The sequence below is a fragment of the Epargyreus clarus genome, unplaced genomic scaffold (assembly GCF_041222505.1).
Source record: "Epargyreus clarus isolate Ecla_fem2 unplaced genomic scaffold, WU_Ecla_fem_2.2 ptg000004l, whole genome shotgun sequence".
Classification (NCBI taxonomy): Eukaryota; Metazoa; Arthropoda; class Insecta; order Lepidoptera; family Hesperiidae; genus Epargyreus; species Epargyreus clarus.
This window is the reverse complement of record NW_027332212.1, coordinates 9833035-9855837: the sequence shown is the minus strand read 5'-3', so window position 1 is coordinate 9855837 and position 22803 is coordinate 9833035. Positions and strand designations below refer to the sequence as shown.

General features: G+C 32.9%; 1 protein-coding gene across 3 annotated transcripts in view; it reads right to left on the bottom strand.

Annotated features, from left to right (window-relative positions):
* Positions 1-22803, bottom strand: part of Duox (dual oxidase) — a 56495-nt gene that overhangs the window by 19721 nt on the left and 13971 nt on the right. For 2 of the 3 annotated variants that reach the window (XR_012103982.1, XM_073093189.1), the window contains exons 3-5: positions 12243-12314; positions 3469-3630; positions 2866-3053 (exon numbers count right to left, since the gene is read on the bottom strand). Coding sequence is in view for 1 of the 3 variants with exons in the window: in XM_073093189.1 (XP_072949290.1) it covers positions 2866-3053; positions 3469-3630; positions 12243-12314 (422 nt within the window). In the remaining 2 variants the exon portion in view is untranslated. Of the gene's footprint in view, positions 1-2865; positions 3054-3468; positions 3631-12242; positions 12315-22803 lie in introns of those variants that run through there. The other variant, XR_012103983.1, reaches the window with a different exon arrangement.

The window sequence follows — 22803 nt, the reverse complement described above, 5'->3', positions numbered from 1 at the left end:
GTCCGACCGTCGTCCACTTATAGTCCGCGCCAAACTGCTAGTCCGCTCTGAATATAGAAATGAGTCGCGTCGCCATAGCAATTTTTTTTTTATAATATAAGAGTAGCAGACGAGCATGCAGTCCACCTGATGGTAAGTGGCTACTGCCGCCCATGGACACCCGTAATCAACCCCAGATAGGATTAGATATTCCTACCTGAGGTCAGCCACAGATGCGCCGCTACCCCTGAGGACTAAGCTGGAACGCCTCGGAAAAGTCTGTCTCCCTTACCACACCCTTCAAACCGGAACTCAGCAACGCCTAACACTGCTGTTATAAGGTAGAAATGGGTGTGGCGGTGGTGCCGCCGGAGTCGAACCACAAATAGTTCTACCGCCGTCAAAAACCTTGAATTGTATGTCTACCTACCTACCTGCTCGCAACAACTTCAGAGCGGACAAGCAGTTGGGCGCGGATTATACATATATACGATAGTTGCTTTGTGCTACGCGATTATTCACAAATATCCAGACCAAACAGATCCTGTTGGAATTCAAACTTCAACATAAACTACCTGTCGTCTATAGAGATCCTACTCAGTGAAAACTAAAAAATGCAAGCCTTTCGACAGTTTTGTAGCAAGTACTTCTTAACGGTAAGTTCCAAGTATGACTTAGTGCCAACAAGTGATAGCATCGGCACGCTGAATATTAATGGGCGTGACTGACATCACTCCTGCTTTGCAATACAATCTACCGCCTTTAGTTCCTTACCAAGGAAACTTGAATCGGAATTGCCTGGTGTAAATGTTGGATAGATTGAAGATGTTAAAGACATTTACAAGATGGAACTTTTATGTACTTAATTGATGGTAAGTAGAATTCAATCCATCAATTACTTGAAGATTAAGGTAGTTATAACTTTATAAGTATGTGATCATCGTATGCACTGATTTGTTATACATATCATGTTACCGCAATTAAACCACATTGAGTTCAGTTTCGCAATATATGCAGAGAATCAAAAAGAGCTGATGAAATAATAAATTTGTTCACCTTCATTGTGCTTCATTAGTGCTTTCACGATGAACCTACTAAACGTTAGGTTACATTGATCTTAAGACATTTACAAGATATATTGATTTCCTCCTTGAAAGAATATTTGATGCTAGTTTTTTTGTTATTCTTCTAGGCGGAAGACAACATAGTATTACTTAAGAAGCTCTAAGAGTCTACAAGTTTTATTGTGGTAATATTAATTCATTCATATTGCATGCAATGCATACATTAAATCTATAATCGCTATAATAAATAAATACTGTAAACAAACTTCCTACTTATATGCATATACTAGGATCATCCTTGTAACATTGTTGTTGACTTGTTGTTGTTGTTGTAACGTTGTTGACATGACAACGACAATTCTGCGAGGGTTAGATCATTTTAATCTAATACAACACTGTTTAAATTTGTTGGATCAAAAATTGAACTGTACCTTCGGCATTGTGAGGCATGGTCACCATGCTACCGTCACACACAGATGAATAACCACATAGATACATATCCAGAGCTGTTACCGAACATCCGGTGATACAAGCCTTATTAGCCGAGCAAGAGACTATAGCGGGACCGACAAAATAGTATCGCGATCTCGAATGCAAATGAACTTGATTGACACCAATGCTTCTGTCTTACCGACTATCTGCCGACATTCTGACCGACTATCTGATAAGAGATTGATGCAGTCATGTGAGAGCGATGAACTTGGCTTAAGATGCAGTTATATAAAAGATAAGTGATTTCTATTTAATTAATAATGGTACGATGGAAGTAATTATGTATAAGATGTCTCAAGATAATCCAATGAATTTAATTAATAATATTGATGTTTATCATAGAAAGTTAGATTCAATATAAGTTTAATTCGCCATACTTTCGAAATAGAAAGAAGATTATACACGGACTTACATTTACATAAATATTAAAACATAAACCGATACTTTTGGATAATCTACTTTAGTTCTTTCAATGATTTACTAAAAAGACAGTTTGAGACAATTTAAGTTTGTTCAATTCAATTAGTGATAATGAAGCATATTCTAGATTTAACATTTTGTATGCAAATAAAAAGTGTAAACCAATATCAAAGTTCTACTTTCAATTTTATGAGTACAAGTGACAATCTTTATTTTACATACCACAGACAGTACATACTGTGCTGTCTGTGTGTTGCTGTACCGGTCTGTCGTCGTTACTTCCATGGCAACCAAAACACAGGAAATCGCAGTGTTACGTGTTTACATAACGCTTTATGTAAATCACAACCGGTACAGAGTTCGGTGTGTAAAGATACAGTAAGTTTTATGAATTGTGAAGTAGTAGCTACAAAAATGAAATTAGCTAAGTGCGAGTCGGACTCTCATACAGTTGATTTCGTACCACCATCAACCCTCTTTTATAACTTTTTCATTTTTAATTTTCTGTTACAGCGGCAATAATATACAAGGATCAAATATAGAGCCCTACAACAGACAAAGGCTTAGTACTAAGCTCCCGTTTTACCCTTTGGGTACGTAACTCTAAAATACCTAACCAATACTTGTCAATAGGTTTTTTCTGGTGTAACAGGTCGACGTATCGGTAATAATTCAATTAAATTAAAACCCTAATTATCATTGCCATATTTTATTACCAATCAATTTTCAATCGTCAATAAAGGTCCTTAGCCTTACTTACGCGTCATATAATATAAATTTAAATTAATGCAAATTATATCATAATTCTTCTACATAACGAAACACCATGCGAAGTGGCGGTATACATTGACGTTCAAAAAGAGTTCTGTAAAGAATCTACTTTGAATATAATATTTTCACTTTGACATACCTGTTCTCGAGGACTGTTAGGGCTCTGTCCGGTACTTCGGTCGTAGGAGGCTCGGAGGAAGGGCATGTGCTTAGCGCCCTCGCAGTCGGGGTCGTACATGTGGTCGCACTTGTCCACGGGGATGCGGTGGTGCTCAATAGGACAGCCGGATTCTGATGCCATCACGATTTCACCGGTCACTACTTGACCTGGGGTAAAACAAAATTTGGTTAGTCTTATGAAGTGTTTATTTTCGTTTAGACAGTTTGATTTTTAATGGTATGCCATGCTAAATACAAATACTATTTAGAACTCATAAAATTCTGAGTTACAATTCTACTTATGTTGGTTTTATTTTACAACGACTTCTTAACCCAATACAATGTTCGCGAGGGTATGCACTCTATATTGTAGTATTGTCAGTAATTTGATATTATAATTATTTTTTATGGTCAACAAATACAATTAAAGAATACAATCGATTGGTTAACGCAGTAGACATAATATAACTTCGTAGAGGGGAAAACCAATCTTTGAATGAAGTCCTACACCTAACGGAAAAGGCGTGGTATTATTCACTTTAACCACACGGGATATGATATAAAAACAAACAAATATATTTACCAAAGAACGCCAGTAAGGCAGTCCTGTTAGCCAACGACGGTAGACCATCCTGTCCTCGCATGAACAGTTTGGAGAGCGCGCGCGCCCCCGGCCGGTCGGCGCCCGCCATCATGTACACGCCATCTGCGTACGACGCTGGAGTCTTGCGCGTGAGTCGGCTGCCTGAGGAGAATCATAAAATAATCATAGATAAGTATAGATATCTCACCGCCTTGTATTTGAAGGAAGCCATTAAATGGCTTGAACGGCTGACAAATGTGTCAGACCATTTAATGGCTGTCATGTTGTAAATTACGCGGAACAATGCTGACATGTACAGTTAAGTGGTGCAAACACGAAGTCTAAGAAAAAGTGCGGAGAAATGTCGTTTCATTCGTAAATGATCTAAAAACTAAATTTTTTAAATATTATTCAACCATGAAGATAGAGGACAGTGACAATTTCAATTGTCAAAACTGGTTACATTTTCTTGTTAGGTTAGGTTGCTATTTTTCACAAATGAACTGGTATTTCTATCTTCAAATACAGAAGTTACTAATACGTCATTTAACAGGCTTTATGGCTTTGAAATGTTCGCAATGATTGATTACACAAAAATAAATGTACTTAATTTAACAGCTCTTCAAAATTTATATGTTCTCTTAGCGGTTTTATATAAATGTACGATGGTCTGTACATTGACATTAATTAATGCTTTATTATTTTCTTCTACATTATAATCATTAATCATAATGTTTTATTTTATTATCATGATACTTTTGCTAAGCTTTTGGAGAAAGCAAAAAAAATACTTTGATTATTCGATTGTAGTGACACTTCTTAAACAACTTTAGAAAATATTTGTATAGATAATCATTTTAATATGTAATACATCAAGTCCATTATAAAAGTTAAAGTAGATACAATGACAAGTGAAAACGAAAGCGAAATGAAGATTAATGGTCTCTAATGCATTTTACATACAATGGAAAGTAAAACTATACTATACATATTTTGACTAAGGTGGTTAAAACTTGCACAATTAGTATACAAGTATAAATAATATAATACACGTTTAATAAATCCTTATAATAATTATTCATGTCTATTTTACGTAATTATAAAAAATTGACATGAAAATAAAGTTATCATTATTTCACAAATCATATTATTGAAATTGCATAGGTACCTTTCGTCATAGATGGCTATAATATAAATAGGTACTATACTATAATTCAGTTGACTCTAGATAGTTATTATATTGCAACAAAGTTAAATAATTATTATTTGATTTATACATATTTTATCGTTTAGTTATACAAATGCACATAAAATATTACGTAATTGTAATCTGCAATCACTTTTATTTCCCGCGCTGTTATACCTTATTTCTTCATTCAAATAGGCCAAGGTATTTATTTATAAGTATTCAGTCATTTTAATTTTATTATTAAATAAAGTGCGTATATCGAAAAAATAAACGGATACATTTGGTTATTATTAACTTAATGATATTGCATTAAAAATAAATAATATAAAATTTATTTTTAATTGAAAATATCTTATTTATTTTTAAATAAGTAAATAGGACGCAGATAAAAAAAATATTTCTTCATTGATGATGTTTTTTTCTTTTTAAAGTTTCTCAAGATCAGCCACGGTCAAAAGCGGTGTAAAAGATATCCAGCAAATAATTTGAACGTGATCGCGATTGTGATGGCGCAATGTTTTCCGAACTATCGACATATCGACACGAGCAGCGAATTAGGAGCAAGGAGAAAATCTTACAATGATGACTTAAACTTACAAACTTTGAAAATATTTTGTATGTACGAGTAGTTTAAGCATTGCATTTATCTGTTAATGTTATGTTCACTTGAAGTAATGTAATTGGTAGATTACTAGAAATTACTGAAAAAGATGAATTATTTAAGTTACATCACCCATTACGCGGAACCCATTTAAAATATATAAAGTACATGGAGTAGAAATATGATTTGTAAAAATACTTTGTCCCAATATTTTAGTAGGTATTTTTTCACTTTACGCCGTACAAAAGCTTACAAAAAATACAAAATATTAGAGTTGCATTCAATCCATAACAACGTTTAGTATAACCTAAGCAAATCAAAAATAACTATTGCCAGTTACTATATTTAAAATCGAATGTCTTTTACAATTGTTGCGTCATATTCTCACATTGATACATCAATAGGCGTTTGTTTGTCCATGTATCTCAAAGCCGTTACGGACATTGGCGTTAGATTTGATAATGACAAACAATTTAACGCCAGTTGATTCGTGATTGATAGTTGGTATCACAGCGGTGGTCTGGCAAATAATTGAGGTGCGGTCGTGATTGGTATGGCGCAATGCGAAACATCGACACGAATCGCGAATTAGGGGCGAGGAGAAAATCTGTGGAGCGCACACGGGTTAGCTCATCGTGAGCTTAGTAAACGTGTTATTAGGACTAAGTAATCACAAGTTGGTATAGTACGCGTATACCTCACTAATTGTTAGCAGTCTATATTTATATAGCTTTATACAACTGCGGATCTCATAGGCTTGGAGTCTTCATCGTGAGTTTAGCTCTGTTATTAGGACTAAATAATCACAATTCTTGTCTAGGTATGAATATAGCTCACTATAAATCTGTAAAATTATAAACTATAGACCAATTGTCTATAGTCTATAATTTATAAAAAAGTAAAATTATAGACTATAGACCAATTGTCTATAGTCTATAATTTTATAGATTTACAAATACAATGACTTAGACACAAGTCAGCGTATCGCTTACGGGTAGAGTCTTTATGGTGAGGTGAGTGAACGTGTTATTAGGACTAAGTAATCACAATTCTTGGCGAGCTATGAGTTTAATTTGCTAATAATGTTAGTAGTCCTATAGCTCCTTACAATGGCAGCCATAAAGTCTGCGAATCACAGAAGAGTAAAGTCTTCATCGTGAACTTAGCGAATGTGTTATTAGGACTAAATCATCAAACATGTTGGCAAGTTCGTAAAATATTATTGGTTGTCGATTATCCTATAACTGTATACAATCGCTAAGAGTAAAGCATAACTGATAAACTTTACGGGCTTTCATGATATATGATACGGATTTAATGTTGATAATTTACAAGCGTAGCTGTGTGCAAAGGTTAGTTAAAATACAGCCAATAATCATAACTACTTTCAAGAATGCACCCGGATCTTTTGCAGAATGCAGACGAAAAGATTGCGCTATCTTCAACATTATTATACTCGTATCTTGATCGTTTTAAGTCCTTTTTTCTTGGAATAACCGAAATATTCGTAGAATGCCTCGTTATTTTATAAGAGAGTATTTAAAATGTTGAATATCGGAATCTCAATAATAATAATTTAATCTTTCAATTGATATGCCATTTACATTATTATTTACGTAAGTTCCACGCGAGTAAATATATAATAAATTTGTAATACGACTAGGTAGGGCAAATACTATTAGATTGGCTGTTTTATTGTTGATATTTAATTATTTACACAATCTTTGTGTGTGTCCGTTGTTAAATCGCAGTAATACAATTTGTAAAAGCATTACGCCGGCATGTAAAAGGCCTTTATAATTATTTATACAAAATAAAGTTACAGGAAATAGAATAAGAACTTTGAATTTAATGTTCATTATTTCTGGATATATTTTCGTTAAAGAAACTGATTTTATAGTAGGTACTACTTGAATCTTGTGTTGATCATCGTAAAAAACATTCTGTGATAAAATAGAGTAATAAATTGGGAATTAATACACAGTATTATCCGATATACTCGTAGTACGGCCTGTGTTCTATACCGTGCTATCTCGGTACACGAATATTACCAATCTAAACCTAGTCTTTAAAATCCTGTACAATGTTAATTTTAAAAATAAGTAAAAAATCGTTTAACTGATCATTTTTTCCAAACGAATTGAAATTCATTACTCACACATGTTACATATACATACACGCGCACACACACACACACACACACACACACACATATATATACACATACACAGTCACCCCGTACTCGAAGAGTCATATTATTTTTAATATTTAGTGTTGTAGCTTGTAGAATGTAATTATTATTAGTTGTTACCCAAAATATGTTATTTAGTATTTATCTTCATTTTTGTTTGAAAAAGAACGAATTGACCGAGGTAGGGGAGCCAAGTCCTGAATTCCCGCATAACAACTCAGGGAGGAGGGAGTGGCTGAAAAACAGCGCTCCATGGGATTGTAATCCTGTGGTAGCAATAGCTGAAGCACTTCCTTTTGCCTAGATTATAACCACAAGTAGTAAGCAATTATTATTATTTCTTTGTTTTTTATCTCTTTTGTGTATTTTTATTATGTTATATTTAAAGAAAAAACATGTTTAATTTTAAGTTTAGATTATGTTGTTGTAATTTTTAAGGCAATAAAATGTTTTTATTATTATTATTATTATTATTAAATTAACTTGGCGCATTGACAGATTAAAGGCTTTATCTAGCTGTGACTCCGGGTGCGTTCCTTTGGAGATCCCCGAGTCCTCTACGCAGCGCCGAGGACGGACACCGGGGATTTTAGTGCGGTAAGAGTCCCACATAACCCTGTGTCGCTCCCACGGCATCGGCTACCTTTTGAAGGTTTCCCCCTCGTGAACAAGTGACGTACCTCTAGCAGATACCTATTATTTTGCAAGTTATAGAGTTACCTCAGGTATATAATCCTCGTAGATAATAAATGAGTCTGCCGTTTTATTACGGAATGTTAAGTCATTGCAGAATAAAATAACTAGGTCACAATTGTAATTAATTAATCATAATCATGTATTATGTACATGGAGTAATTATTGAGTGATTCAGAATGTATGATATGATCGTAATGACCTATTAGATTAGGTACCTACTAAGAAAATACTAAGAAACTGGGTACATGTGTGTGAAAACATCACGAGTCATGACACTGAAATACATAAATTGTATTATATATTTTTTTTTATGAGTTCACGAAAGTAATACCTGTTTTAAATTCTGGTCTGAAGCCAACACATATGAAGATAAAATAAGCGTATGACAGATATAAATATGGTATTAAAAAAAATACGTGTGGCACTCGGAGACTGCCGCGGTAAAGCTATTGCATAGCATTTTTTATGCTATGAAAACGCTCAGAAGGAATTCCAGAAATACAATATATTCTTCCATAATCATCAACATTTACATTAATACATCTTTATCCACTATTTTATCATATCTCCATTATATAAGACATTGCAAATATCAGCTGACATTTCATAACTCCAAGCAAGACTGAATATTCTAAAATATAAAATAGAAAAGTATTTAATAAGTGACGTAAAGTATTAACAACCAGCAATATAAATGGATTAATGCGATGTGCCTGTGACATTTGGCCGAATGTTACAGGTACATCGCATTTTTTATGAATAAATGCACTTTGTTTATTCATATTTAAAACACTTTGTACACAAATAATTTGTACCATAAATCATAATGGCGTTTTGATTTTGTGCTGTCAAGTCTGTCAGTTGTAATTGTACGTTTAAAAATAACAAACACTCTTTTACGTTATTTTATCAATCCAGAATTCAACATAGCTTATGTTGATAAAACATATTATTTGGATAATATGGTAATATAATTTTGAATTTTATAATGGGAATATAAAATATACTTCACGCAATTTTAAGATTTCTGCACGGATTATAAAAAAATGTGTATTACTACCATCTGTGTTCAAGTTGACGAATTAAGGTTATCAAATAAAATAATAAGGAATGTAAAATAATACTTTATTCAATTATATCCATATTTTTCTATTGACAGTCAACAACTCGGTTGCCTGGAGACTTGATAGTTGGATATCAAGTCTCCAGGCAACCGAGTTGTTGAAAGGTGTTACTTATTTTCGTTACGGAATTTCTCGATTCGGTCGCCGCGCTCAAAGCCCGCGATAAAAGCTATGCAATAGCTTAAAAATCCTTCTTTACCTAAAAAAGTTACGGTTAATACTAAAGTGCGTTTCTTATCAGAAGTCATGTGTTATATTATTATGTGTAATGTAATAAAATTTGCCGAAACATTACCATGATTTTTGATATGTACGAGTACATAATATAGTTAATAATAATGATAAAAAATATTTATAAAGATATTACCTTACAATGAAGCAATACAGTTATCATAATTATTTTTCCTTTGTGAACTTTGCGCGCGTTGATATCTTTTATACGAAGAATCTTGTCGAATATTAATATTGTCAGATAAAATATAATTTAAAATGTAATTAAGATAAATTTATACACATTATCTTGAAAATCCCATACCTAAATACTGTGTATATTTATTATAATACATCTAAGACGTTAATTGAACAATCATTTAAAATATATCATCTTAATAGCCGAAATCTTGTAAAAAAGAAAATATAAATATTGTAACTATAAATATTTATTTTTGTAATACATTGGTATTATTAATAAATAATTATATGCATGTATAAAGGTAACATGAAATTTATTTACTTAATGATTATACACGATTGATATAGGCAAATAGATCTAGTTCAAACTTCAAGTCTTAAGATATCAATTTAATGTAATAGCTTTAATTCAAAGGCATACATTTTCATACACTAGATACCTGTTTAAGTTGTCTTAATATTTATTTTGTAATCAGTTTCTATAGCCTTATATGTGATTGGTCTCGTTATTGATTGAGATAAATATGTGTAAAGCAATTTTCCCCTTATGTATCATTTGTAATTCCACGCCTACGGGTTTCCATAACTTGTAATGTGATTTGTGTTAAGGTAGAATTACACTAGTTCTTAGCTTAATATAATTTATTATGTAGAGTTATATAATATAAAAGTAGCAGATGTATTTCACCTGATGGTAAGTGGCTACTGTCGCCCATTGATATCTATAATGTTAGGATTCTACTCGTGGTCGACAACAGAAGCGTCGCTACCCCTAACGAATAAGCTGAAATGCCTCGAAAAAGTATCCCAATCGTGTTTAACACTGCTATTACTAGGCAGAAATAGGTGTGGCGGTGGTCGAAGTCGAACCAGTGTGAGGTCTACCATCTTTGCACCTGTATAGATGTGGTAGAAATTATTTGTTTTAAGGAAAGCCTGCACCAAATTTAAGCGATAAGATTCATTGTACGTACACGTTATCGTAAGTAATTCAGACAAATTTAAGTTTATCACATAAACTACTTAAATCCATTAGTCTGTGTTTAAATATGGGCCACAATCGTTATATACGCCCTGACGTGAGTATTTTTGGGATAGTCCGACTAGAGTTCTAAACAATTAACCTTTCTAATTCAAATTGCAATATGTTACGCGATCACACAATCTCTATTTTCATCTACGTTGCGAAAGTTAAAAAACCTTATTAACAGTAATAGAAAATTAAACATTGAGCTTATTGTAATGTTTTCGTAAAAGTTTCTTTATATTTCTGTATGTTCTCTCGGAATGTCATGTAGGTATAAATTTACATTGTCCCTGTAGTTCCGGGACAGAATAGGGCTACGTTATCTGCTTGTCGAAAGAGGCGACTAAAAAGGCTTTCCGGGGTTGCGGGGGGCAAGAGTGGGAATTCGAACCATCTATCAAGTAACCCCGGGAAGGACGGCATACCGTCGTAAACACCAGTTGTGCGGGAGGAGCCTAAATTGCTCCCCCAGGGCATAGCCCGACAGATACATCGCGCTTGGAGGACTCCGGTTGTGTTCCCTCGGATATCCTGGAGTTCTCCACCATGTTCTGAGGACGGTCACCGGTGGGGTTTTAGTGCAGTAAAAATTTCACATAACCCGGTGTCGCTTCCTACAGTGTCGGGTACCTTTTGAAGGTGTCCCCTTCGTGCACAAAAAAAGGGTATAAGCCTACATGACATTCCGAGATTTTATATATATTTAAGTTAATCCATGCAACAGTATTCCCATTTATTGTTACATATGATAATGATAAATGCACCCGGAGACGTAGAAACAGAAAATAGCTTTTCGATCGGCATTAAACAAACTTAGTTTATTCCAGTTTCTTTGACAGCTGCCAGAGTTGTATGGCAGTGGTCTAGATCTGTCACAATAAATATCGGCATGTCCTGCTCACGACGTGCGTGTCTCTGCATATGCACTATTTTATAAACTAGATAATGACTTGATTTAGTTCGAACACCTGTGGAAATAAACCTTTTTTGTTTGATATGTTTTGTTATCTGTTATTATTCTTTTAAAATTGATTTTATTTTATATTTCGTTCTAGAGCTATTAATATTCTACTGTTCCATTGCTAGATAGGAATAGTCTTTTAAATTGGGAAGAGTTTTCAGTCATAGTTAGACATGAAGTTCAAATGCAGACTTCTAGAATTCACATCCCTTTGAGAACATTATGAAGAACTTTCAGGCTTGTAAGTTTATTCTCGATGTTTTCCTTCATTATTAACAATGAAATGAAAAATGTGTGTGTAATAAAAAGATTAAAACCCCATTTATATTTAAAAATATCTACGTTTATATTACGATTAAAAAAATTATACTAATGTACACATTTATGCCGTGTTATGTAACTGTAATCATTTTGTCCACAGATCCAAAATAAAGACTGATTGCAAATAAAGATTACCTAATTTGATTTGATTTGAAATTCGTATTACAGAAAAATGTACAAGGTACGTAGTATCTACATAAGTTTGCTTTTTCGGAGCGTATTTCTACATAAAATTAAAAATATTTTAACTTACCAACTGAACCCCAGTCAGGATAAGCTCTATTATTGAACCATCCATCGTAGCGCTGCTTTTCGTAGAATATTTCTGAAAAAAAAACAAAGTTTAGATGACGTACCAATATAATAGGTATATCAATGAAGCCCTAGTAGTTTTGTGTTAAAAATAGTAAATCCATTCTCAGATATGCACGCAGGAGAGTTATTTCAATCATAGGTATACATACGAGAACTAAATGAACCCCCCAAGGTAAGCTTCTAGTATTTTAAACATAATTTGAATTTCTTAAATAATTGATTTGTTATGGCTTTAACGCAAGGCCAACTTTGGTAGTCAATTAGGCTATTTTAAAATAAGAGATGTAAGCTCTTACAGCTTGGCTAAGCTAAGTATAACATACAATAAAGGCATTCAAATTTAATGAATAAGAAAATTAGTTTAATTACCAATTAATTAAATTTGTTATTTAGTTCTATATGGATTAACTGAGACGCATGCAAATTGATCATGTTTTTGTATAGCGTTCCAGATCGGTGTGACATCGAGACCTCGAGCTCGTCATTATAGCCTTAATGCATCTGTAATGATCTTAACGCATTCACAAAGTGATTTTTTCAGGTTTATATAATTATCTATAATGTTACAGTTGGTTATAGAAGTAGCAAACTAATTTAATAAAGTATTGCTGCAGCATTGATGTATGTTTTTGGATTTGGATTGTGATGCTTTGTCATCCAAAAGTGTATAGATAAATTCAGCTCAATCGGTTGGGTTTAAGCATTTAGAATCATCTTATATTGGTATTGAATAAGACATAAGGCAAGTTAAATAAAACCTCGTAAAAATATACAGTCGATCAAAACAACGAAATGGACATACTACAAATTGTCAGCATAAACAGTAAATAAAATATTAGAGAAGTATATTCGCATCTAGCATCTCTCATTTTCCTTGGATAATCCTTGTATTAAACTATTTATCACAAATTCATCGATTAACATTTATTGTGATATTATTTAATCGATTGTATATATTATATACTTGTATGTGTAATAAAATCGTGCCGGGGACAATAAAAAAATCGAAGGTTATTACGGCTCTTACTAGTAAAAACCATTACGAAGCTAAGAAACGGATGTAAAATATCAATGTACCATAGTGCACCTGCGTTTGCAGCATGTATGTTTCATGACCAATTAAAATTACAATCACGTAGAAAATTGTTATAAAATTACACTGCTATGCTTAGGCGGAGTTTGCACTAGCTTTTTATTTAAGTTGCAAACAACTAATGAGAGCAATATTTAGAGGATAGATAGAAAGAGGATTTTTAAAATAGAATTCTTTGTCTAGCTCTAACAGAATTCCAGCTCTAGCGGATGCTAGAACCGAACAACAAATTCCCAACCATCGAACCACAAAACCATAGGGTAAAATCTATTTTAGGGTGAAATAGATTTCACCCTAAAATATTTTATGCATAAATAGTAAATATCTATATCACAAATTATATGATTCAAGTTAGCCATTAAGCCTTTAAAATTTATCTCAGACAGGATTTCTTTTGTAAGGAATGGGTAAAAATGCAGTGTTGTATTCAGGTTCGATAGTTATTTGTTTATCACGAATTAACTTTTCATCTTCGCCACCGTTATTGACTTGTTGATTACCTCGTTAATCAGTGCTTAATTATAACTCCGTGCTAATGACTACAGAAAAGCATCAAAATGCATTTTGTAAGTGTCTAACAAATTAGCACCCGTCTGACTAGAGGTGCTAAACCAATTCGTTGCCAGTCAATACCATTTAAAGTATCTACTAGATGTTTATTTCAAACTAATGGTCTGTTCAGTCTAGTTGAGCTGCAGCCTAACACTTATACGTAATGATTATAAAACTGACTCGGTATTTGGTTGTGCGGATTTTTATGATTTATTATGGATTTATCGGCTGCCAATCTTGGCAAGTGAAAAACAGCACCACTTATAGTAATATGTCAATTGTGAAGTTGTTAAAATTCTGCCCCACTTATTAGAAAACGTTGGTCCACGCAATGAATTTCTAAGCAATTGATGTAAAAGGGTACGAGTTAAGCTTTTTGTGGGTAAAATGTAAATTAAGTATGCACTTGTTGTACAAGCCATATTTGAATGCATTGCACACCTGCTTTTATTTCATAAGGTTTCGATTAAGCCACCCTTCTCTTTACTGTTCCACTTCGACAAAGATAGGAAGGCACGGATATACTTGTACACACATCTTGTCATCGCGTAGCTATCTTACATCTAACGACGGATCGAAATAAAATCGACAAGTGACTGACATGTGAGCATGTGACATCGAGATAATAAATTAAAAGACATGTCGCAAATACAATGGAAGACTGATAACGTTATTAGCTAACTGTCAGTAGCTATAGTGGCTGACAAGCTGTGGGCGTGCCAGCGACATTGTCGAGAGTCGAGAGTCGAGAGATTCGAGAGTCGAGCATCAGAGGCGCTCTACTTTCGTAACATGCGTACTGAAAATGTTTTCTATGTGTAGTCCTTGTAGTTGAATATTGTAATGCTGATGAGAAAGTGTTCCAATAGTGGGGTAACGCAAAATATTGTTAGTAAGCGTATCTATTGTTTGACAAGTGCAATCTATTATTGTTAATTAGTTAGCTATTCATTGTTAACGAACTTTTATAATTATGCGAGTCTCAAATATAGTGCCTGTGTCTGTATCTAAAAATGGTTCATATTATTATCTGACACTGTTACTTACATCTTAAATTAATAATAATTTAATTATTTATTTATAGTTACAAACACTCATTTACATTTGATACTTAAAACAATAAATGTAAAAAGCTGCAATGAGAAATATAACTACAGTCAACTCTATTGCTTATCATCTTTAGGAAATTAATGAATACGTCAATAAACAATAAGAATGTTCATGAAAGTATTACTACGAAATTTTTGTTCACACGTCGACCTAAGTAGTAGTTCAGATATCGTCATTTACAGAATTATAATGATTTCATTTTTGTATAGCTGCTTCGCTTTGCAATGGCGAGCTTTACTAACATTATGACTTGACGGTTCTGTAATAAATAGCTCAAACAATCAACTGAATCAATTAAGTTAATCACGATGAGCGTTTAATTTTATAGTTTCTTGGATCTAGAGCCATCAAAAGGATAATTTATAATGCTCGATATCCTCCACTCACTTTTGCTGACAGCTTTTAAGTGGGTTAAAGCGATACGGGCACGCACATAATATTTATGGTTGATGTAAAATGTATGGTTTGCAGGTGAGTTTAATTGTATTTAAGCATTTGCAAATCACTATGTACTTCTAAAATTTTAAGGGTGAGAACCCACAAAGCGTTTTTCTTCTGACTCCAGCGGACGTGGGATAAATATATTTTGTTTTGAATAGGACAAGTACGTTTTATTTACATTTACATATTCAACAAGTGCCGGTTTTTCGAAACGAAACGGCTATTCTATTATAGGCAAAAAGAACGCTTCTTGAGTTCTAAGCCTTAAAATGTTTTCACATGAAACGTCAGTAGGAATTCAATTGCAAACCACGAAAAAATTTATAACAAGATATTGCTTATGTCTTTGTTGCTGTGCCTGTAAATTTGCCTGAATTATTATCAGTCTCAAAATCAATCATAATAATATTTAATACATTTTGTAGATATAAAATCGTATTATGTTTCAAGTGTGTTGCATATTGCTACTTAAATTCGTATCACATACTTATTTACTTTATTTATTATGTATATTTAAATGGGTACAAGCTAATTTACTTAATTAGATAAATAAAACAATTAATTAAAACTATCCTTATCTAGTAAAGTTGCTATCCTCAGGCTATATTTTAAACGGCCACAAAGGATGACGTTTACAAATATACGGTTTTGTATGTAAAATTGACGACAACAAATCTTGAAAAGATATAATACTTTTTTATAACGGGGAAAGCTGCAACTTACTCGAGTTATAACTACTAAGATGACAATAATTCATAGGGTGAATTAGAAAAATCATCTGTAAATTACATTTTCTTTGTATGTATGAAGTACCAAATAAGTAAGATACTTTATATTAATTAAAATCTAGTCTTATATAAAACTAATGAGTATATTTTAATTTGCTAAATAATCATACATTGAAGAAAGCGTACTGACACTACAGTACTTTATTCTAACACATGTATTTTTGGGATTTCAGTATCTTAGTTACTTTAACTTAATGTGTGTAGAAAAATATCAGGAAAAATCCTTGACATCATAGACAAGTCGGCTTTCTTTGAATAGATGACGTTCTAATTGAGTCGTAGACGCTTTGAATCTTTTATAAATATCTTTGATTCATGCTTTAAGGAAGTCATTATGCAGCTGTTTACATATCGTTAATAGTTTTACATGCGTGTGTAATTATAATTATATTATTATGTGAGATACTGCAAATTCCATATTTGATTTATATTTATGTCTATATTGAAGCTTCTTGACTAAATATGCATGTTTTATAAGTTAGTAACAAGTAATGAAGGGACAATGCAAATTCTGAAGTTAACATAAAGCATGTACTAGGCTTTTATTTATATAATATGATGTACTCGTATCATATGGATGATATAGGAATATTATGTGATAAACACATTTATAAAATACAAGTAAGTGTATGAAATAAATAGCTCGCAGCCGTGTAAAATAGTAAACAAAATCATTCATTTCATTGTTTTAGTATTAGTCATAGATTAGTAAAGATACTTCGCCGCCTTGAAATTGAATGAAGCCACAAACGGCTTATTAGTAAGTTCTTTTTTTGAATTCTTGACAAATAAAAACATTTTTAGAGAAAATTTACTAATAAATGACTAATACTGCGTAATTTACATAATAAACAAATAATTATTTCAAATATTTTACGGACATTTTAGCACGGAGACGTGGCAAAACTTTTTTACGCAACTATTTCAATTCTCAAAACTGGGTACATTTTCTTGTTAGGAGTGAGTAATCTTTACTAATCTATGGTATTAGTGAAAAAAACTACTAAATAATTCAAGTAATAGTGTACCGTCATATTGTACAATATTATGGGTAGTATCTATTTAGCATTAGGTGGATTTGTTTACCACTTCTATATTATAAAAAGTTATCCTTGGTGTGATAATTGTTTTATGTATATTTTAAGGTCCTAAAATAATTAATTAACATCGCTGTTAACACAAATTTTCATTTAAATTTGACATCACTCTTCAAACAAACTTTACGTATTATTTTGGGTTTTCCTGCTTAATCTATATGACACGGTACGTCACGCTTTATTTGCATTTTATCTTTTTGTCGCCATATTTCATTAAGCAAAGATCCGCTTCATACGTCCTCGTTTCCTAATACGCCTCCTCTTCAGGGCTTTTATGTTTTTGCGCATATCCATCACAAGAGGATCCGTATTGAGATCCGTAGAACCTTGGTACTACATCAGTGTCGTCGGATGTATAAGAACGATTTGTTATTCATTCTTATAATTGAGATTACATTATTTAGATTACTTCGAGCTTGACGTCTCGAAAATATACGGATCTTATATATACAAGAAATATATAGGCATGTTCTTTTAGCAATAACATAGAAACATGTTAACTAAATGTTTATCAAAGTTCTTCCTTATTTGTTCCATCTTGTATGTAGACATTCTAACAATTTATTTATGCATCGTGCAGTGTTATAAATTATTTATTGTAAAACAATAATAAATAACAAAATAAGTACTCATATATGTATATCTACGATAAGAAATTATTTAAAAAAATGTATGACAGTGATGTACATAAATAGTTCTTGAAAATAATAATTGTATTAGCTGTAATATAATTTGAGTATAATTTCTATAAAAACTTTTATAATATTTATATATTAAATACACCAACATCGCACTTCATTTACAATTCTGGTTATTTCATAGGTACAAATAATGCGGATGTATTGCTTTAACCTAATTGATGGTGCAAATAATTGCACTTTAGATTTTTTACAATTAATTATATTCAAATTACTTTATTAAAAGAACCCTTAGTGACTCGATCCCGGATATACCACTGGCACATTTTTTCTCACATAGTAACAGAGAGTCACTTACACGTGGCATTCTAATTTAAGTCTCAGAATTAGCTTTCCATCTGTGGCAGTAGGACAACTCAGATAAGACCACGATGCTATCAAAGATTCAATAGAGAAGTTCATGGGCAGCACTGACTAATTATCAAATTAGATTCGTATGCTGAAGAAGATTTTTTGTTAAATAGAAGAGTACTATTTAAGAAAAAAAAATCTATATTTACATTACCTTCTTTCTCATTACTTCCTATATATTGCATAGTCAATGGTATGTTATGGTGAGTAGACTATGTCACATTTAACGACCTTCGCTTTCACTCTCGGGCTCCCATACACGACGTGACCAGCGGCGTGTGGTACCTTTACCGGTTTGAGAAGTACGCTCTAACAATACTGGGGCGCTCGCTTTCTTGTCATGAGAACATTTAATTATATGGGAACACACCTGTTTTTGTTGAATCTTAATTGTCATAGATTGTTTTATGGAAAGTTCATAATTATGGAATGGAACTACACTGAACAAGACTATGCAATCACATTTGAAAAATACACATAAGATAAACTTGTTAACATGAAACAATTAAATAATTGTTGATGAGATATTTTATTTTCCAAATATATTTTTAGATAAGCCCTATAATAATATCGTGACCCTATGTAAAGTCATATAATCCTATAATACATAATAAACATTATAAATAATAATAAATTTAAATTATAATAATACATAATAAATATAGTACTTACATTGTTTTAATTTATAATATCGAGGTAAAACATAAATTGCACACTTACATAAAATACATTCCATTACTACTGGAATTAAATAAATTAAATTGTCAATCAATTATAAAATCCAGTGAATTAACTGAATTTCCTTTTAAGTTTATATAATTGCATACGAATAAATGCAACGTGATCTTATTACGCACGACAGGAAGTAAAATAGCTCTTTGATATTAAGAGCAATTGACATTTAAATATCAGACTACAGTCCGGACGTAGCTTCAAATGTGCATTGGAAACAACTTTGATTGTAGATCGTATTACAATACTAGGTTTGACTTCCTACTTCGCCTGCGCATGATAGCTACGTTAAACTATTAACAGAATAAACCAAACGTAAGTTAGTTAGTTACTTTTCCAAGGCATCAGGTAGGAATCTAATCCTATCTGGGGATGATAACAGATGTCCATGACCGTAGCCACGCTGAGCCACTCACCATCAGTTGGACAGCATGCTCGTCATCTTCTCCTATACTATAAAAAAGTTATAATACTATAATTATTGACTGTGCCGAACTGTTATGTGCAGGGTTGTGGGTTCGACCGAAGGTCAGGCAATCAGAAATAATTTATGATGATTAAAATAATTCAAGCAAAGAAACGTTAATTAATCTGTTATTTAATCTGTTATTTAAAGTAGATATGAAAAAAATAACTTACGAGTGATTAAGGTTAAACGTTTAACACGTTACATTGACAAAGATAATTTATATGTGAATATAAATTATGTTTGCAATTTCAATCATACCTTAATTTCAATAATTTTACGGCAAAAATAAAGAAGTGTGATAAAACGGCGCTGGTGAAAATTAAATTTACGAGAAACTCAATTATTGTGAATGAAATAATTGAATGGATTTATTAACGAGTTATTACGTGGTCGTAAGTCGTGGTCCTGTTTACCGGATTAAAATGTAAATGTAGGTCAGTTATATTTTGAGTAAATCAACAAGAGGTTATAAAAAACTTATAACCAGTCAATAATCTCTTATTTATGTTTAGCGGTTAAGTTTTTTTGGGGATAATTATTTCAGAAAATAATGTGGCACAGTGGGACCAATTGACGATACATTTTATGATTCTGTTACAGAAGGGTTTTTGGATTCAAAAATATAGGAATCCGTCAATAAGGATGTGAGACACTATGTATATAATTGCTTTACTTGTTCTATAGTTTTCTTTTATGGGATTTGTTATTTTTATCTTTGTATACCTATTTCTCTTGCTAATTAGCAATAATAAATGTAGCAATTCATATTATTGTGAGAAAGTTTTAAGGCATGGGAAATTTATTTTTAAACTTAAATACATTAAGTGGTTACGAAGACAATAGATACCTAATTTGTTTGGTTCATGGTGTGTTCTGTACGTATCTGTACGGTGTGCGTACGTGTGATTATATAAATCTTACGTACTTACTACAAGGTTTTAAATTAGTATTCTAGAGGTCTATAGACTAGGCTCTAAGTGAAGCGATTATTTATGCTTATTTATACCACTAATGGTAATGTAATTGATTTTAAGATATGGATAATTTCATAGCAAAAAAACCTATGATATTAACGAGATAATTTTCGATTAAGTACGGATGTAACACCTTCAGTAACTTCCGCTTATTCTAGGTATTTTTTATATTGTATAGTAATTTATCTGCAAAGAAGGAAGTTGCTTATTTCATAAGTAATTATTTCAAATGTTTTATTTCTGTTATTCTGACTAAATAATAGAGACCAAGTTTACACTCCACCTGGTTAATGGTTACTACCGCCCATAGCCATCTGTGATCAACGAGTGGAACAGGTTCTACCTAAATCCTGAGTTGGGGCCACAGATGCATCGCTACCCCTAAAGACTAACTTGGAAAACCTCATAAAATGAATCTCAGTAAACGCTTTAAAAGAGAAACTACTTAACATTACTGTTAAATACCACTGGCAACAAGATTAGAGGGCCCTGAAAAAAGAAAAAAAAAACAAATACGGCAGTTATATTTCATTAACAATTATATATGCTTTCCTTTAAAGACTGATATATTTAACTATTTTTAGGATATTAACTTTACCACACTGCCGTCCTCCTCCATCAAACAATATTTAATTCACACTGTTTTTTTTCTTTTTTCAGGGCCCTAATCTTGTTGCCAGTGGTATTTAACACTACTGTTAAAAGACAGTAATAAGTTTGGTGGCGGTTCCTCCGGCGTCGAAGAGTCATACCTTTAGGTATATCTGAGAAATAGCAATGCATTTCTTATATTTGTCAACTACAGAGAAAAGCTCAAACAGGCAACGACAAAACTGAATTTGCTATTTCTTATTGAAAATGTGGATTTCATTAAAAGGTTACGCAGAAATCACTTTGAATAAGTATTACCTAGACAAGCGCATGTGTTAGAAGGTATTATTGTAAAGTCTGCATGTGTGATGCAGTTTAATTACAGTAATTATAAAATGAACTAAATATTGCCCCTCAACCTGCAGCCTTGACCCCGACGGAAGCGGAACTGTTCCCAAGGTCGCGGGGAAATTGTTCTTCGGTGGTGCTCGTGACGAATTGCACGCGTCCAAATGTCAAGATCTTGACGTCATGTCACGTCAACAAGATTATGAGTTAGGGCGGGTTGCACCGAACTTCAACGTTAGCAAAAGCCTACTCAGCCGTTAAATCTATGGTTAATTCATGGGTTAAACCATGTGTGTGACATACATCCGGCACGATGGCCAAAAATGTGGTGAATTCGTCTCGAAGACCAAAAATGTTATGCATTCGGCTCCGAGACCGAAAATATTAAGATTCCCGCGGCCGTTAGAACAAATAAGGAACCGAATGTTCCTCTCTTCGATGGACAGGATGACCGTGTCCCGAAGAAGGTTAAGTGGACTGTATATACGAAAAATAAGATGCAAAGTGCTATAGGGTCACGCACTCACCTGCTGCTGATGGTCGCAGCCTCTTGTACTAGGTATAAGGCACCTTCAACTCACCCTAAGCTCGAACTAGCTAGTCTTACCTCGGAATGGTCTACCGGTTACCTCTACCTTCTTCCTCTTCTCACGTGGCGTCGATCTTACAGCACGTTGCACCGCGAACAATGAAGTTAACGCGAATTTAAAGGAAACGCTACGAATACGAATAGTGGCTTCTACTTCGGAGTATAACTAAAACGACAAATATGCGCGAGAGCGACCGACGACTCCGAAGCTTCTCGAACAACTTTATCCCGGTGGCGGCATACACCACCGCGAACGACACGACGACAACGACACTACAACGAACTATTTCAAACTATAAATATCTATGCTTTTAATCCTACAGATTAAAATTAATACCAACGACAGATAATTAATACGTAGAACCATAGACAAAACTGAACACCATGTTAGTTGCGGTTAAAACGACAACATAGGTTACTTAACGTTAACCGATAGATTTTGGTCGGTTAAAGGTATTGTTTTTGTCAAGTTTTGTATGTGTCAACATCGACTAAAATCGTGGTCACAATGACACAAATGAGTTAATATCAAATAACTTGGTGCAATTATTTATTGTTACATTTTATTGCTATCGTCAGTTATTGCAATAGTTAATTTTAACGCAACCTAATACGGGGCAACCCACACTTACTTAGAAAAACAAGAACTGTTTGAAGGTGGGGTAG